Source organism: Oncorhynchus masou, chromosome 10 (assembly GCF_036934945.1).
Source record: "Oncorhynchus masou masou isolate Uvic2021 chromosome 10, UVic_Omas_1.1, whole genome shotgun sequence".
In the NCBI taxonomy this organism is placed as follows: domain Eukaryota; kingdom Metazoa; phylum Chordata; class Actinopteri; order Salmoniformes; family Salmonidae; genus Oncorhynchus; species Oncorhynchus masou.
Genome location: NC_088221.1, coordinates 17841594 through 17861350, shown reverse-complemented (window position 1 = coordinate 17861350; position 19757 = coordinate 17841594). Strand labels below are relative to the sequence as shown.

General features: G+C 41.9%; 1 protein-coding gene across 4 annotated transcripts in view; it reads right to left on the bottom strand.

Moving 5' to 3' along the window:
• LOC135547260 (glucose-6-phosphate exchanger SLC37A1-like) overlaps window positions 1-19757 on the bottom strand; it is a 42254-nt gene that overhangs the window by 10865 nt on the left and 11632 nt on the right. For all 4 annotated transcript variants that reach the window (XM_064976068.1, XM_064976067.1, XM_064976069.1 and 1 more), the window contains exons 3-11: window positions 13001-13082; window positions 10610-10715; window positions 10291-10369; window positions 3934-4069; window positions 3691-3767; window positions 3393-3559; window positions 3192-3250; window positions 2518-2598; window positions 2295-2423 (exon numbers count right to left, since the gene is read on the bottom strand). In XM_064976068.1, the coding sequence (XP_064832140.1) occupies window positions 2295-2423; window positions 2518-2598; window positions 3192-3250; window positions 3393-3559; window positions 3691-3767; window positions 3934-4069; window positions 10291-10369; window positions 10610-10715; window positions 13001-13082 (916 nt within the window). The remainder of the gene's footprint in view (window positions 1-2294; window positions 2424-2517; window positions 2599-3191; window positions 3251-3392; window positions 3560-3690; window positions 3768-3933; window positions 4070-10290; window positions 10370-10609; window positions 10716-13000; window positions 13083-19757) is intronic.

Sequence of the window (19757 nt, the reverse complement as noted above, 5' to 3'; positions counted from 1 at the left end):
TGGTTGATGTTTATTTATAAAACCCTCTTAGACCTCAGTCCCCCCTATCTGAGATACCTACTGCAGCCCTCATCCTCCACATACAACACCCTTTCTGCCAGTCACATTCTGTTAAAGGACCCAAAAAGCACACACATCCCTGGGTCACTCCTCTTTTCAGTTCGCTGCAGCTAACGACTGGAACGAGCTGCAAAAAACACTCAATCTGGACAGTTTTATCTCCAGCTCTTCATTCAAAGACTCAATACAACTGACAGTTGTGGCTGCTTTGTATGATGTATTGTTGTCTCTACCTTCTTGACCTTTGTGCTGTTGTCTGTGCCCAATAATGTTTGGACCATGTTTTTTACTGCTACCATGTTGTGTTGCTACCATGTTGTGTTATGTGTTGCTGCCTTATTTTGTCGTCTTTTTATGTAGTGTGTCTCGTGTTTTTTGTCCTATATTTATATTGTATATATATTTATATATTTATATTATATATATATTTTTTTTTTATCACAGGCCCGTAGGAGGCCATTTGGTAGGTCGTCATTGTAAATAAGAATTTGTTCTAAACTGACTTGCCTAGTTAAATAAAGGTTCAATCAAAAAAATACAGGTCAGGCGAACTTGCACTGACCATTAATGGAATTTTCTGACTAAGGTACTCGTCATCTACACGACCGGTCACAAGTTTTAGAACACCCACTCATTCAAGGGTTTTTCCATTTTCTACATTGTAAAATAATAGTGAACACATCAAAACTATGAAAACACATATGGAATCATGTAGTAATTCATTTTTAGATATTTTTAATTGTTAAACAAATCAAAATATATTTTATATATTATAGCCACAGCTTTGCACAATCGTGGCATTCTCTCAACCAGCTTCGCCTGGAATGCTTTTCCAACAGTCTTGAAGGAGCTCCCACATATGCTCAGCACTTGTTGGCTGCTTCTCCTTCACTCTGAGGTTTAACTCATCACAAACCATCTCAATTTGGTTGGGGGATTGTGGAGGCCAGGTCATCTGATGCAGCACTCCATCACAAATTATTGGTAAAAACAGACCTTACACAGCCTCGAGGTGTGTTGGGTCATTGTCCTGTTGAAAAACAAATGATAGTCCCACTACGCCCAAATGAGATGGGATGGCGTATCGCTGCAGAATTCTGTGGTAGACATGCTGGTTAAGTGCGCCTTGAATTCCAAATAAATCACAGACAGTGTCACCAGCAAAGCACCCCCACACCATCACACCTCCTCTATGCTTTATGGTGGGAAACACACATGCGGAGATCAGTCGTTCACCCGCACTGCGTCTCACAAAGACACAGCGGTTAGGACCAAAAATCTCAAATTTTGACTCCAGACCAAAGGCCAAATTTTTACCGGTCTAATGTCCATTACTTGTGTTTCTTGGCCCAAGCAAGTCTCTTTTTCCTATTGGTGTCCTTTAGTAGTGGTTTCTTTGTAGCAATTTGACCATGAAGGCCTGATTTAAGCAGTCTCCTCTGAACAGTTGATGTTGAGATGTGTCTGTTACTTGAACTCTGTGAAGCATTTATTTGGGATGCAATTTCTGAGGCTGGTAACTCTAATGAACGTATCCTCTGCAGCAGAGGTAACTTTGGGTCTTCCATTCCCGTGGCGGTCCTCATGAGAGCCGGTTTTATCATAGCGCTACAACTCCTTTGGCAGGCACCCTGCTCCGAAGAGCAATACATGTTACTTCTGATGTGGGCAATTTTGCCAGATCCAGTCCACACTTCTTCTGTTCTTCAATGACACAATTAACCAAAACAAGACCGCTTCTAGCCACCTTTTACCCACCTTTCCCACTGCTTTCTTCAGTGCTCGATAATACAAATGGATTTCGCAACTGAACCTCCTTGTCCAAAAAACTGTTCCATACGAAATGCATTATTGGACCGGTCCTTGTCTTCTACTACAACTTTTGCTCGTTTAGTTCCATTCTTTAATTTCACTCATTTTCATTCATTATCACACTTCACTTGCCGCACTTTCCGATTAAAGCACAGTCGCCATTTTCCAGTGTCCTCATCTGCGTGTTTTCACCCCTCCCTGGTACTTGACTGGTCAATTAAGGTAATTGATTGGTTAGAAACTCACTGCACCTGGTTATCTATGTCTTGAATTGGACATGAATTGAAAGACAATAATAAAAACCAGCAGATAAACTCAATTCCTGGAGGGCCATTTAACAGCCCTGGCTCTGGGGAACAGGGTCTGGGCCTTTGCTATTGTGTGTGAGAGATATGGGTGGTGTGAGAGGTCAGGCGACTGACCGGAATGCGTAGAGCTCCCATGAAGCTGATGGCCGAGGGCTCTGATTCGCTCTTCACCACCACCACCTGCTGTACTGGGACAGAAACACTACTGTTGTCCTGAGGGAGCAGCAGCTCTGTGTCCCAGTTCTGAGAGAGATGGAGGGGAAAACATGGGTTAATAACACAGATCCACATACAGACACTATCATAAACACAGACAAACTCATAAAAACAGGCACACCTCATATTTGTCTCCCTGTTTGTATGAATGGTACAGTTGCTTGTGTCCATTCATCCCATTCCAGTTCTTTGTCAGCTTTTGCTGCATGAGAAAAAAAAAAAGTACAATACAGTTTACCACAATGTTACGGAGTCTATAGTTTAACATCACTATTATACACTGTGTTCCACCAGCTACTAGTGAAGAAAACTAATGCAGTTCACAGTAGCGTGGGAGCATGAAAATGATACCTGTCAATCAAGAAGAACCCTAAATAAAGCTTATACAAAGAATCTGCCCACATGGTAAAAGTTAATCATGTTTCATCCCTTTTGATTTGTGTGTCCGTCTCCAGGGAGGCATTTTTACCAGAGCCAGCCCACACTCAGAGACACTCAGGTACTCTACGTCTACGCAAGGAGCTAAAGTGGGCAACAGTTGTCTTGGAAACAGTTGTCGGGCGCGATGTGCGACAGATGTGATGCTATCCAGGCCAATTCTGATGACGTGTGATCCACACAATGATCCCATTCTTGGACACACATTTTCAAACTAGCATTTAAACTAAGCATTGAACCAAGAGGGGCTTTTTCCTGTCTATATCTGTGAATTTATACCTCTGAAATGTCCTAAATATTATATCTATACTAAGTAGAGATGCTTTTGAGAACAAGAGAGACATCCTAAGTACTCACATTGTTGCTGCAAGGAGCAGGGTTCTGTACAGCATGGATGCTTCTAAGATCATTTGGATCTACAGACAAAACACAGAGTTTTAAATGTTTTAATATCAGCATGCAAAAATCTGACCGTCGCATAAATCATGCATCGAAGCTAAACAAAGGCAAATGGAACGAGTCTTTCACTCCTCCAACCAATCACGTAGCAGTACTCACGTTCAATGAGGAAGAGGAAGCAGATGATTCCCATGGCAGCAATGATGAGACCGGGAACGATGAAGGACAAGCCCCAGTTGGAGGAGACCCAGTAGCCTGCGATCAGAGAGCCCAAGATGTTGCCCACTGAGGTGTGGGAGTTCCAGATGCCCATGATCAGACCCCTCCTATTGGAGACAACAGTTAAAGTATTCGAACTTCAATGTATATTCTATTTTCTATTAAATGCATCTCCTATAACATCAGTGTATCTGAACTATGGAGGAATCGTTTCATTTTAACAGATCTTGTGGCTTACCTTCCCTTGCCAAACCAGTTCCCGATGCATGTGACAACACTGGGCCAGCCAGTCGTCTGAACCAATCCATTAGCCACCTGAGGCAGAGGAGAAACAGAATTAGAAAAACATTCAGAATATAGAACTGTTGTCCTCTGAATTCTCAACTAGTCTTCCTATGAAATGTCAGACCAAGAATTGTCTATGGCTTGACTGATATTGTACATGTGTAGGTAGTTACAGTAGGTCCACTTTGTGACTTACCTGGACAAATATATAGAAGCCAAGGCTGTGGATGCTGTAAATGTAGCCCAGGCCAAACAGACAGGTGAAGAGGCCGCTCATCAGCATGCCAAACGTCAGGTACAGACGGATGGGCAGACGCTCACCGATGATGCCACTGCAGGACGCACAATGACATTTTAACAATGCATAAGAAAAGTTCATGCAGGCTGACAAAAATGGCTAGCATATTCTGCATAAAAATAGGCTTGCATATTGAGAATTTTTCGTCCACCCCTTATATAAAACGAAACATAAATTTTGAATGAAAAAAAAACTACATTAAAATATCAACACTATTCGGCATGACATCCAGCACAAGCTTGGCAAGAAGCCATTTGACCTTGCTGGGACTCAGAGTTAGTTATGCAACACGGTCCTTGAAATGCACACTGTGTTCATGTTGTAACACAGAGAGACAGAATGAGGACCTTTTCAGGGCTAAAAGAGAGGGAGGGAAAGAGTGAGAGATGAGAGCGAAAGACAAAAGAGAGAAAAAAAAGAATGCAAGGAGTGAGGGGGGAGATATTCCCCCCTTGACAACTACAATAAAAACAACCAACAAAAATGGGTCACAACTCCTGCAGCTCTGTCGCACACTGGGTCTGTACATAGTCAATGGTAGGCGGAGGGGACTATTAATATTAGGTACAACTACAGCTCATCCCTTGGCAGTAGTACTGTAGATTACTTTATCGCAGACCTCAACCCAGAGTCTTGCGGTGTTCACTGTCAGCCCACTGTCACTCCTACCAGATCACAGCAAAAATCAGTCTACTCTTCTTGAACAGAGCAACACTGAAATCACGAGACAAAGCCAAAACAAACCGCACACTATTAAGAAATGCTATAGATGGAAAGAAAGTAGTGTAGAAACTGAACAAAAAACAACAGGAAACAACAATCGCTTTTAGACAACTTCCTGGACAAAACATTTCACTGCAATAGTGAATGCGTAAAACTGGCAATAGAAAGCCAAAACAGTATATTTGACCTTCCAGCTTCACCATCAAATCTAAAAATGACAAAATGGTTTGATGAAGAATGCAAAAACCTAAGAAAGAAATTGAAAAACATATCCAACCAAAAAAAGACCCAGAAAACCTGATCCTACACCTTCACTGTGTTTAAACACTAAAACGGTACAGGAATACACTAAGGAAAAAGGAACAGCACACCAGAAACCAGCTCAATGTTATTGAAGAATCCAACCACGTCAGGGAAAATCCGAACACACTAAACAACAACACGAAGAACAAACTATCCAAAACAGAGGTGTATGGATAAACCACTTCTCATTTTGGCCCTATGAAGAAAGAACAAAAACATAGACATGATCAATTACAAATCTAACAATCCTCAGCTCTGGAATCTTCCCCAATACTTGGAACCAAGGACTGGTCCCAAAAAAACTACTGTGGGATCTGCATCAACAGCAAATTCTCTTCATTATCATTAACAGCAGCCTCCTACATTTCCTCAGTGAAAACATCCTGAGCAAATTAAAAAATGGGCTTTTAACCAAATTACCATGCGACAGACCACGTATTCACCCAGCACACCCTAAAAACAAACAAAATCAAATCTTCTTGTTTTGAAAAAAAGCTTGACATAGGAGTCGGCTAAATAAATTGATGGAATGCGGTATTAACAACATAAAATCCACAAAACAAGTGTGCGATTAAAATGTAAAAAACAAACAGATTTCTTTCCTCAGTGCTGTGTGGTGAAGCAGGGATGCAGCTTGAACCCCACCCTCTTCAACATACATACAGTTGAAGTCAGAAGTTTACATACACCTTAACCAAATACATTTAAACTCAGCTTTTCACAATTCCTGACATTTAATCCTAGTAAAGATTCCCTGTCTAAGGTCAGTTAGGATCACCACAATATTTAAGAAAGTGAAATGTCAGAATAATATCCAAAAGAAAGATTTATTTCAGATTTCCTTCTTTCATCACATTCCCAGTGGGTCAGAAGTTTACATACATGCAATTACTATTTGGTAGCATTGCCTTTAAATTGTTTAACTTGGGTCAAACGTCTTGGTTAGCCTTCCACAAGCTTCCCACAAAGTGTTGGGTGATGGCCACTCCAATACCTTGACTTTGTTGTCCTTAAGCCATTTTGCCACAACTTTGGAAGTCTGCTTGGGGTCATTGTCCTTTTGGAAGACCCATTTGCAAACAAGCTTTAACTTCCTGACTGATGTCTTGAGATGTTGCTTCAATATATCCACATCATTTTCCTTTCCGATTTTGTGAAGTGCACCAGTCCCTCCTGCAGCAAAGCACCCCCACAACATGATGCTGCCACCCCCGTGCGTCACGGTTGGGATGGTGTTGTTCAGCTTGCAATCCTCCCCCTTTTTCCTCCAAACATAACGATAATCATTATGACGAAACAGTTCAAATTTTTTTTTCATCAGACCAGAGGACATTTCTCCAAAAAGTATGATCTTTGTCCCCATGTACAGCTGCCTGATTTCATTTGATTTTCCCATGATGTCAAGCAAAGAGGCATTGAGTTTGAAGATAGGCCATGAAATACATCCACAGGTACACCTCCAATTGATCAGAAGCTCCTAAAGCCATGACATTATCTTCTGGAATTTTCCAAGCTGTTTAAAGGCACAGTCAATTTAGTGTATGTAAACTTCTGACCCACTGGAATTGTGATACAGTGAATTATAATTTAAATAATCTGTCTGTAAACAATTGTTGGAAAAATTATTTGTGTCATGCACAAAGTAGACGTCCTAACCAACTTGCCAAAACTATAGTTTTTTAACAAGAAATTTGTGGAGTGGTTGAAAAACGAGTTAATGACTCCAACCTAAGTGTATGTAAACTTCCGACTTCAACTGTACATACATTACATTACATTACATAGGCAAGGGCACTAGAACAGTCTGCAGCACCAGGCCTCACCCTACTAGAATCTGAAGTCAAATGTCTACTGATGATCTGTTGCTTCTGTCACCAACCAAGGAGGGCCTACAGCAGCACCTACACTACCATTCAAAAGATGGGGGTCAAAATAAACATTTGTGTTCATTAAAATAACATCAAATTGATCAGAAATACAGTGTAGACATTGTTAATATTATAGTCTTCATTTCTCAGAACAAGAATAGACTGACAAGTTTCAGAAGACAGTTCTTTGTTCTGGCCATTTTGAGCCTGTAATCAAACCCAAATGCTGATGCTCCAGATACTCAACTATTCTAAAGAAGGCCAGTTTTATTGCTTCTTTAAGCAGCACTACAGTTTTCAGCTGTGCTAAAATAATTGCAAAAGGGTTTTCTGATGATCAATTAGCCTTTTCAAATGATAAACTTGGATTAGCTAACACAACGTGCCATTGGAAAACAGGAGTGATGGTTGCTGATAACGAACCTCTGTACGCCTTCGTAGATATTCCATAACAAATCAGCCTTTTCCTGCAACAATAGTCATTTACAACATTAATGTCTACACTGTATTTATGATCAATTTGATGTTATTTTAAGGGACAAAAAAAAAACATGCTTTTCTTTCAAAAACAAGAACATTTCTAAGTGACCCAAACTTTTGAATAGAAGTGTAGATCTTCTGCACATATTCTGTCAGACCTGGGCCCAGACAGTAAAAAAAAAAAGGACCAGGACCACAAATACAAATTCCATCTAGATACCATTTCCCTAGAGCACACAAACTATACCTACCTCCGCCTAAACATCAGCACTACAGATAACTTCCAAAAAGCTGTGATTGATTTGAGAGACAAGGTAAGAAGGGCCTTCTACACCATCAAAAAGGAACATAAAATTCAATATGCCAATTAGGATCTGGCTAAAAATAATTGATATCAGTTAAAATTCTTGAATCAGGGTCTGCTCACCAACCAAGGATTCACAAAAGGGGACAAACACTGCTAGACTCTGCTAGCTGTGGAGGTCACGAAATTTCATCAGCCGGTGATTCTCGAGCAAATAACTGTCGGTCTCATGGTAATTGACCGTTAATTAACATAAACACATATGGCATCTCCTGGCTTCCGCACATGGCCTACACGCCACTGATACAGACCTGTAGAACATCTACATTTTTAAAAAGTCTAATAAATCCATGTAATATAGCCTACACCGTCACAATAAATCCATTATTTATTTTAGACAGGTCTAAAGAAACATGATAGGAAAATGTAGTCCATTTCAGAAGAACAGAGTAGCATACTCTGAGTGGTCCTTATGTTAGGTCCTGATCTGGCTATGTTAAATGGCTGTGGCCTACACCAGTTCATTTAGCAGACAAGAGTTGCTTAGAATTCCTTGGAATTATTTTATATTATAGTACGAAGAATACTACTGAACAAAGCTGAATAAAATAGCAAGGATATTTTCTCCAAACGACATGAGGGAGTGCGCACATGCGGCTAACAAAGAAATAGATACTTCTATTTGCTTAATTTAGAGTTATTCGTGTAACTTTAGTTGTTCTACAAACATTGGACTATATGTTTAGATTTTTAATACATTGTAAGGCTGCATGGTGCAACTCTAATGATTTTTTAAAAAGTTGCTTGAAAAGGCACGAGCTCCGCTTTGTTGTTTTGCACAGACTGTACACACACACACACACACACACACTTCCTCACTCGTCTCTCATTCACAATCTGACAAGCACTTGATAATGCCTTGAATTTCCCGGCTGTATCCCCTTTGTGTGGCCGTAATGCACCCGAAAACAAAAAGCCATAACTTTTGCAACGTGGCCGTTGTGTCCTTGGCCCAGAGTGCTGGGTTGTGCCCTTCTCCCAGAGTTCTCAAAAGCACCCCTCACTCACATGGCTTTCCATCACGTGATAGGGTCTTTTTTTAGGTTACAAGTGAAAACAGACATATCGGGGACGCAACTGCGCACATACTTATCCAATTCTGAGGTGCATATTGAAGATATCGGAAGAACTGTCCACATTTACTTTATCAGCCATCAAGAAGAATAGGCCTAACAAACAGCAAAAGCACTAGCCTGTCAATCTACTATCCCCCATAGTACCAAAGTTGACCTATTCTATGTGAGAAACAAATATTCCAAACATAGTCTGGGACAGCTGCGGGATGCGATAGATCCCAAATTAATACAACCACGAGAGTAAAAAAAAAGAAGAAATGACGCAATGTGGCTGACGCAACAGATCAGAACGTTTAGCTTTAAATGTTGCTAAACTATTAGGCTGTTTCTTCACATTGTAAGTGCAGCAAAGTGCACATGGCAGAAGGCTAAAAGCACAAATGCTCCATTAGCAGGAAAACACCATTATCAAAAGTGACCGCAAATGTGATTATTCATGTAATGCTTTTATTATAAAAGGTGCATTTTTATGGTGAAAAATTATCTTCCTCAAACTTCAAACTCAAACGCTGCTTATGTATGCCAGTTAGGCTCTACACCCCTTGTAAAGCGAATTAATGTTCTTCATTTTAAGAAGTTATTTTGGCCACGTAAGTTGTGATACAAACCTTATCAAAAACAAATGTAGGCCTATGGGCCAGGCTACATAAGGTATGAGACCATGATTCGAATAAAAGCCGCAACAACAAAAAAGGCATCGTCTTACGATGGGCATCATTCACGAGTGATAGGCTAATATTGTCACCCATCAATCTAGTCTTTACATATGCTATGTGTGAAATATGTTTTGATTTAGAATGGACCATTATCATGCACCCGTCTCCAAACTGTGGCAGGAGAAAGAAAAAAACACATGTCATCTATATACCAAGAGGACACTTTTCCTGTGGTTCATTTTCATGCCAGCCAGGTAGGCTATACTCCTGTTGTAAAATAAGCAATGTGCTTAATATTAGGAAAGTTGAGAAATACATTATAGTAGGCCTATAGAAAGCTGAAGGATCCTCTTTTTAAGAGGCCATCACTCTTGTTTTCTCACACCATTTCATAGCCTATAGAAAAACGTTGCGCAACATGAGCTCATGAACTCTCATGAAGAGTTTGATTAGATTTTAGATGACATTTGCATTGATGTCAGAGTGATGAGAGGGGCAATAGAGCGCTGAGTTCCAGGCAGTTAGCAAGTTGGTAGGTTACTAATGACCATCGGCAGCATCGGAGCTTGGAGAAGCCTAATCACTTTGACGTAACGGTCATGTGGAATTTGACTGCCTTCAAGACTCGTGACCACCTGCGGTATTACGGTCACCGCAACAGCCCTCGACTCTGCAGTGTGACTGACGGACTGAAGGATGAGAGATGGGGGAAGCGCTTTATCCGATAACTAGAGCCCAGAGGTATTCCTGATCAGGTAATGTGGACAGCCTAGTTTTAGCCTTACCTGAGGAACATGCCCACAGCATAGGCACAGAGGAAGGAGTAGTCCATGGCTCCCAGCAGCTGCTTATAGTTGCTTTTATCTAGATATGGAGGTAGTTTTACATGAGAATGACATCAATTCAACCAAGGACCACTCATCTGAATACAGGCTCCTGGGTTTGGTTATGGGGATCGACAACAATGTGTGAATGAATAGTAACAAATGTGTGATTAGTGATAAGTGTAGGGATAGAGGATGCATAACATTTAGTAGAGCAAGTGGGAGAAAGAGGGATTGAGAGACTGAAAGAGGGGGAAACAAGGGTTGAGTGGGGTCTCACCAAAGGGTTTCCAGCTGCACTCTGCAGCTGTGTGGAGGTTTGGCAGCTGGCTACTACTGGCTGTGGAGAGCTCATTGAGAGCTGAGCAGTTCTTATGCAGCTCACTCTGTGGAACAAATAATCATATTGAGCAAACATTCACGTGTGTGTGCACGCACTGAAAAACGCCCACAAACTACAGTAAACCCAACATATATAGCTGGTCAAACATTAATCTGAAATACATTTAATGCTAAATGTCAAGGTGCCTCCAGCCATGCTATGGTTCCAAGGTAAACAATGGTGGATAACATTGGTTACATAAATAGTTGATCCCTGGCTCTGCTTTGGGAGGGACACTGTCATTCTGATATACTGTCACAGACAGGGGCGCAACTTTGGGGGTGGGGGGGCAATTTATTTTGTATCCAGTCGGATAGACACTCCAAACAGCCTACCCGACAGCTCGGAAGCGTCCCATGATTTGAAAGCACACCGTTGCCTCGTTTTGTATCATATTCCAATGATAAAACTGGGGGGGGGACGAAAATGCAATTTCAGAATGTTGCGCCCCAGATATAGTAGCAGGATGAATCACATTGAGGCTGATCAGGATACAATAACACCTGTACTGATTTCATGTATATTTAATGTGTGGATAGGAGTGTATATTTAGTAAATCTCTTATTATGTGCTATGCCAGTATAGTCCAGTAAATTCCCTATAGGGACATCAGATATACAGTGCCTTGCGAAAGTATTCGGCCCCCTTGAACTTTGCGACCTTTTGCCACATTTCGGGCTTCAAACATAAAGATATAAAACTGTATTTTTTTGTGAAGAATCAACAACAAGTGGGACAAAATCATGAAGTGGAACGACATTTATTGGATATTTCAAACTTTTTAACAAATCAAAAACTGAAAAATTGGGCGTGCAAAATTATTCAGCCCCCTTAAGTTTATACTTTGTAGCCCCACTTTTTGCTGCGATTACAGCTGTAAGTCGCTTGGGGTATGTCTCTATTAGTTTTGCACATCGAGAGACTGAAATTTTTCCCATTCCTCCTTGCAAAACAGCTCGAGCTCAGTGAGGTTGGATGGAGAGCATTTGTGAACAGCAGTTTTCAGTTCTTTCCACAGATTCTCGATTGGATTCAGGTCTGGACTTTGACTTGGCTATTCTAACACCTGGATATGTTTATTTTTTAACCATTCCATTGTAGATTTTGCTTTATGTTTTGGATCATTGATCTTGTTGGAAGACAAATCTCCGTCCCAGTCTCAGGTCTTTTGCAGACTCCATCATGTTTTCTTCCAGAATGGTCCTGTATTTTGCTCCATCCATCTTCCCATCAATTTTAACCATCTTCCCTGTCCCTGCTGAAGAAAAGCAGGCCCAAACTATGATGCAGCCACCACCATGTTTGACAGTGGGGATGTGGTGTGGTCAGGGTGATGAGCTGTGTTGCTTTTACGCCAAACATAACGTTTTGCATTGTTGCCAAAAAGTTCAATTTTGGTTTCATCTGACCAGAGCACCTTCTTCCACATGTTTGGTGTGTCTCCCAGGTGGCTTGTGGCAAACTTTAAACAACACTTTTTATGGATATCTTTAAGAAATTGCTTTCTTCTTGCCACTTCCATAAAGGCCAGAATTGTGTAATATATGACTGATTGTTGTCCTATGGACAGAGTCTCCCACCTCAGCTGTAGATCTCTGCAGTTCATCCAGAGTGATCATGGGCCTCTTGGCTGCATCTCTTATCAGTCTTCTCCTTGTATGAGCTGAAAGTTTAGAGGGACGGCCAGGTCTTGGTAGATTTGCAGTGGTCTGATACTCCTTCCATTTCAATATTATCGCTTGCACAGTGCTCCTTGGGATGTTTAACGCTTGGGAAATCTTTTTCTATCCAAATCCGGCTTTAAACTTCTTCACAACAGTATCTCGGACCTGCCTGGTGTGTTCCTTGTTCTTCATGATGCTCTCTGCGCTTTTAACGGACCTCTGAGACTATCACAGTGCAGGTGCATTTTTACGGAGACTTGATTACACACAGGTGGATTGTATTTATCATCATTAGTCATTTAGGTCAACATTGGATCATTCAGAGATCCTCACTGAACTTCTGGAGAGAGTTTGCTGCACTGAAAGTAAAGGGGCTGAATAATTTTGCACGCCCAATTTTTGCGTTTTTGATTTGTTAAAAAAGTTTGAAATATCCAATAAATGTCGTTCCACTTCATGATTGTGTCCCACTTGTTGTTGATTCTTCACAAAAAAATACAGTTTTATATATTTATGTTTGAAGCCTGAAATGTGGCAAAAGGTCGCAAAGTTCAAGGGGGCCGAATACTTTCGCAAGGCACTGTATAAATATATATATATACACACACACACACACACACGTTACCTTGACGATGCTGATGGGTTTTCTGGACAGGTGGAAGCTGGTGTACAGCAGGAAGGTGAGGCTAAATGTGAAGGCTCGGTACCTGGAGGGAGTCAACCCAACACAAGGGGGCAGCAGTGAGAAGGGCTGGATAGGAGGAGGTCGTCAGAGTGGTCAGGGATGAATCATTCCCACAATGGTCAGTGTGAGGTTTGGGTTGAGGGTAATCTGATCCTAGATATGTCCTTAGATAAACTCAGCAAAAAAAGAAACATCCGCTCACTGACAACTGCGTTTGTTAACAGCAAACTTAAACGTTTAAATATTTGTATGAACATAACAAGATTCAACAACTGAGACATAAACTGAACAAGTTCCACAGACATGTGACTAAAATAAATGGAATAATGTGTCCCTGAACAAGGCGGGGGAGGGGGGGGGGTCAATATCAACATGTCCCAGACATGCTCTATGGGATTGAAATCCGGGCTCGTCGCTGGCCATGGCAGAACACTGACATTCCTGTCTTGCAGGATATCATGCACAGAACGAGCAGTATGGTATTGTAATGCTGGAGGGTCATGTCAGGATGAGCCTGCAGGAAGGGTACCATATGAAGGAGGAGGATGTCTTCCCTGTAATGCACAGCATTGAGATTGCCTGCAATGACAACAAACTCAGTCAGATGATGCTGTGACACACCGCCCCAAACCATGATGGACCCTCCACCTCCAAATCGATCCCGCTCCAGAGTACAGGCCTTGGTGTAACACTCATTCCTTTGACGATAAACGTGAATCCGACCATCACCTCTGGTGAGACAAAAATGTGACTCATCATGGAAGAGCACTCTTTGCCAGTCTTGTCTGGTCCAGCAACGGTGGGTTTGTGCCCATAGGCAACGTTGTTGCCGGTGATGTCTGGCGAGGACCTGCCTTACCAACAGACCTACAAGCCATCAGTCCAGCCTTTCTCAGCGTATTGCGGACAGTCTGAGCACTGATGGAGGGATTGTGCGTTCCTAGTGTAACTCAGGCAGTTGTTGCCATCCTGTACCTGTCCCGCAGGTGTGATGTTCGGATGTACCGATCCTGTGCAGGTGTTGTTACACGTGGTCTGCCACTGCGAGAACAATCAGCTGTCCGTCCCGTCTCCCTGTAGCGCTGTCTTAGGCATCTCACAGTATGGATATTGCAATTTATTGCTCTGGCCACATCTGCAGTCCTCATGCCTCCTTGCAGCATGCCTCAGGCACATTCACGCAGATGAGCAGGGACCCTGGGCATCTTTTGATTGGTGTTTATCAGAGTCAGTAGAAAGGGCTCTTTAGTGTCGTAAGTCTTCATAACTGTGACCTTAATTGCCTACCGTCTGTAAGCTGCTAGTGTCTTAATGACCTTTCCACAGGTGTATGTTCATTAATTGTTTATGGTTCATTGAACAAGTGTGGGAAACAGTGTTAAAACCCTTTACAAAGAAGATCTGTGAAGTTATTTAGATTTTTATGAATTATCTTTGAAAGGCAGGGTCCTGAAAAAGGGACGTTTCTTTTTTTGCTGAATTTATGTTGTTGATAAACAAGTTTATGTTGTTAACTTATATTCTGAGAGGGTGGAAGACAGACACTGGACCTCTTGGCTGGACTGACTGGCTGGCTTCGTTTATAGTGGCGTAAATGAGCTGAATGGAGATCAAACATTTCACCTGGGAGGGTGTCACCAAGACACAAGCAAAGTAATTTGCAAATCTTTGCAATATACAGTTGAAGTCCGAAGTTTACATACACTTAGGTTGGAGTCATTAAAACTTGTTTTTAAACCACTCCACAAATTTCTTGTTAATTAACAAACTATAGTTTTGGCAAGTTGGTTAGGACATCTACTTTGTGCATGACACAAGTACTTTTTCCAACAATTGTTTACAGATTATTTCACTGTATCACAATTCCAGTGGGTCAGAATTTGACATACACTAAGTTGACTGCCTTTAAAAAGCTTGGAAAATTCCAGAAAATGTCATGGCTTTAGAGGCTTCTGACAGGCTAATTGACATAATTTGAGTCAATTGGAGCTGTACCTGTGGATGTATTCCAAGGCCTACCTTCCAACTCAGTGCCTCCTTGCTTGACATCATGGGAAAATCAAAATAAATCAGCCAAGACCTCAGAAAAAAATGGTAGACCTCCACAAGTCTGATTCATACTTGGGAGCAATTTCCAAATGCCTGAAGGTACCACGTTCATCTGTACATCCAATAGTACGCAAGTATAAACACCATGGGACCACGCAGCCGTCATACCGCTCAGGAAGGAGATGCGTTCTGTCTCCTAGAGATGAACGTACTTTTGTGCGAGAAGTGCAAATCAATCCCAGAACAACTGCAAAGGACCTTGTTTCCTCCAGCATTTTAACAGGTACAAAAGTATCTATATTCACAGTAAAACAAGTCTTATGCCGACATAACCTGAAAGGCCGCTCAGCAAGGAGGAAGCCACTGCTCCAAAACCGCCATAAAAAAGTCAGACTACGGTTTGCAGCTGCACATGGGGACAAAGATCGTACTTTTTGGAGAAATGTCCTCCATTCTGATGAAACAAAAATTGAACTGTTTGGCAATAATGACCATCGTTATGTTTGGAGGAAAAAGGGGGAGGATTGCAAGTCAAAGAACATTATCCCAACCGTGAAGTACGGGGGTGGCAGCATCATGTTGTGGGGGTGCTTTGCTGCAGGAGGGACTGGTGCACTTCACAAAATAGATGGCATCTTGAGGATGGAAAATGATGTGGATATATTGAAGCAACATCTCAAGACATCAGTCAGGAAGTTAAAGCTTGGTCGGAAATGGGTCTTCCAAATGGACAATGACCCCAAGCATACTTCCAAAGTTTTGGCAAAATGGCTTAAGGACAACAAAGTCAAGGTATCAGAGTGGCCATCACAAAGCCCTGACCTCAATCCTATAGAAAATTTGTGGGCAGAATTGAAAAAGCGTGTGCGAACAAGGAGGCCTACAAACCTGACTCAGTTACACCAGCTCTGTCAGGAGGAATGGGCCAAAATTAACCCAACTTTTGTGGGAGGATAATGGAAGCCTACCCGAAACATTTGACCCAAGTTGAACAATTTAAAAAGCAATGCTACCAAATACTAATTGAGTGTATGCAAACTTCTGACCCACTGGGAATGTGATGAAAGAAATAAAAGCTGAAAGAAATCACTCTACTATTATTCTGACATTTCACATTCATAAAATAAATGAGTAATCCTGACTGACCTAAGAATTTTTATTAGGATTAAAATGTCAGGAATTGTGAAAAACTGAGTTTAAATGTATTTGGCTAAGGTGTATGTAAACTTCTGACTTCAACTGTAATTCAATGTTAAAGTACACAGTGAGAACTGGTAAGTATAACAAAGGCCAGGATGTGCCGTTCCTTTAACTCTCCCACTCACTCAGTCATTTCCTTGTGGACTTGTGCAATTGGCAAACAAATTGAGTTTAACATATCCGGACACATCTTCCCCCTGACCTAGCCAAACGCAGCCACCTCGGCGTGGGTCTGCCCCTGACCTAGCCAAACGCAGCCACCTCGACGTCGGTCTTCTCCTGACTTAGCCAAACACAGCCACCATGACGTGGGTCTGCCCCTGGACGACCCTGACCTAGCCAAATGCAGCCACCTCGACGTGGGTCTGCCCCTACATGAGCCAAACACAGCCACTTATGGCAGTCTGGATGTCTTAACACCACCATAAACCATTCCTAGAGACCAATTGTTAAGGAGTGGAAAGTAGCCAGAGGGAAGAATCCCTGATTGCCTTTGCACATTCACAACAGCTGGGCAGCATGTGTTTGTATCTCTCTCTCCATGTGTCGAGTGGGGAGGGGGTTGTGTTCATAAGACATGACAGGAAGGGGACAGTTAGGACACTGGCTATGTGACTTCCTTGTTTTTCACTAAATTACTGGCAGAATATCAGTGGCTCTGTGACACCACAGAACACCACCACTGTCCCACCTCAAATAAAACTTTATTTGCCACATGCGCCGAATACAACAAGTGTAGACTTTACCGTGAAATGCTTACTTACAAGCCCTTAACCAACAGTGCAGTTCAAGAAGAAGAAACTATTTACCAGTAGGCTAAAATAAATAGCCATAATAAAAACACAATAAGAATAACAATACCAAGTCAGTGTGCAGGGGTACAGGCTCATTGAGGTAATCTGTACATGTAGGTGGGGGCGAAGAAACTATGCATAGGTAACAAACAAACAGCGAGTAGCAGCTGGGGGAAGACAAACAGGTTTCCCTCAATAATTTCTCTGTATTTAGCGCCAGCCATCATTCCTTTAATTCTGACCAGTTTCCCAGTCCCTGGCGATGAAAAACATCCCCACAGCATGATGCTGCCACCACCATCCTTCACTCTGGGGATGCTGTTCACGGGGTGATGAGAGGTGTTGGGTTTGCACCAGACATAACGTTTTCCTTGATGGTCAAAAAGCTCAATTTTAGTCTCATCTGATCAGAATACCTTCTTCTATATGTTTTCGGAGTCTCCCACATGCCTATTTTTTTCTTTAAGCAATGGCTTTTTTCTGTCCACTCTTCCATAAAGCCCAGCTCTGTGGAGTGTATGGCATAAAGTGGTCATATGGACAGATACTCCAATCTCCGCTGTGGAGCTTTGCAGCTCTTAAAGGGTTATCGTTGGGCTCTTTGTTGCCTTTCTGATGAATGCCCTCCTTGCCTGGTCTGTGAGTTTTGGTGGGCGGTTTGTTGTGGTGCCATATTCTTTCAATTTTTTAATAATGGATTTAATGGTGCTCCGTGGGATGTTCAAAGTTCAGGATATTTAAAAGATTTAAAAAAACCTGATCTGTTCTTCTCCACAACTTTGTCCCTGACCTGTTTGGAGAGCTCCTTGGTCTTCGTGGTGTCACTTGCTTGGTGGTGCCCCTTGCTTATTGGTGTTGTAGACTCTGAGGCCTTTCAGAATGGGTGTATATATATATATGCACTGAGATCATGTGACAGGTCATGTGACACGTAGATTGCACACAGGTGGACTAACTAATTATGTGACTTCTGAAAGTAATTGGTTGCACCAGACCTTTTCCTTGCAAAGGGGGTGAATACATATGCACGCACCACTTTTACAATTTTAATTTGAGAACTTATTTAAACAAGTAATTCTTTCCATTTCACTTCACCAATTTGGACTATTTTGCGTACGTTCATTACATGCAATCCAAACAAAAATCCATTTAAATTACAGGTTGTAATGCAACAAAATAGGAAAAATGCCAAGGGGGATGAATACTTTTGCAAGGCACTGCACTTACAGTCACTGTGGGGACGACATCATCGATGCACTTATTGATGAAGCCGATGACTGAGGTGGTGTACTCCTCAATGCCATTGAATGAATCCCGGAACATATTTCAGTCTGTGCTAGCAAAACTGTCCTGTAGTGTAGCTTCCGCATCATCTGACCACTTCCGTATTGAGCGAGTCACTGGTACTTCCTGCTTTAGTTTTTGCTTGTAAGCAGGAGGACAGTGGTCAGATTTGCCAAATGGAGGGCAGGGGAGAGCTTTGTATGCATCTATGTGTTTTTTATTTTTTTATTTCACCTTTATTTAACCAGGTAGGCCAGTTGAGAACGAGTTCTAATTTACAACTGTGACCTGTCCAAGATAAAGCAAAGCAGTGCGACAAAAGTGTGTGGAGTAAAGGTGGTCTTGGATTTTTTTTCTTCCCTGGTTGGTAAAACTGATTTAAGTTTGCCTGCATTAAAGTCCCTGGCCACTAGGAGTGCCACTTCTGATGAGCATTTTCTTCTTTAGTTATGGCCTTATAGAGTTGTATGAGAGCGGTCTTAGTGCCAGCTTCACTTTGTGGTGGTAAATAGACGGCTACGAATAATACAGATGAGAACTCTCGATAGATAGTGTGGTCGAAAGCTTATCATAAGGTACTCTACCTAAGGCGAGCAATATCTCGAGACTTCTTTAATATTAGACGTCGCACACATGCTGTTATTGACAAAAAGACACACACCCCCACTCGTCTTACTTGAGGTAGCGTCTCTGTTCTGCCGTTGCATGGAAAATCCCGCCAGCTCTATATTGTCCGTTTCTTTGTTCAGCCACGTCTCGATGAAACATAAGATGTTAGTTTTTAATGTCCCGTTGGTAGGATAATCTTAATAGTAGGTCATCAATTTTTTTTTTCTAACGATTGCACATTAGCAAGAAGAATGGAAGGCATTGGGAGTTTACTCGCTCGCCTCCGGCTTCTCATAAGGATCCCCGATCTGCGTCCCCTTTTCATGCAAGAGGCCTGGATCTGGGACTGTTCCAGTGAAAGCAGGATATTCTTCTCTTCGGACTCGTTAAAGGAAAAAGTTTCTTCCAATCCACGGTGAGTAATCGCTTTTCTGATGTCCAGAAGTTATTTATTTTCAGTCATAAGAGACAGTAGCACCAACATTATGTACACAATAAGTTAAAAACCAAGTTCCACAAAAATTGGACAATTGGTTGGGAGAATGTAAAACGTCAGTCATGTTCTTTGGCGCCAACTCTCTGATAGGACCAGACATACGGGGTGGCAGGTAGCCTAGTGGTTAGAGCATTGGGCCAGTAACAAAGGTTGCTGGATCGAATCCCCGAGCTGACAAGGTAAAAATCTGTCGTTCTTCCTCTGAACAAGGCAGTTAACCCACTGTTCACTGGTAGGCCGTCATTGTAAATAAGAATTTGTTCTT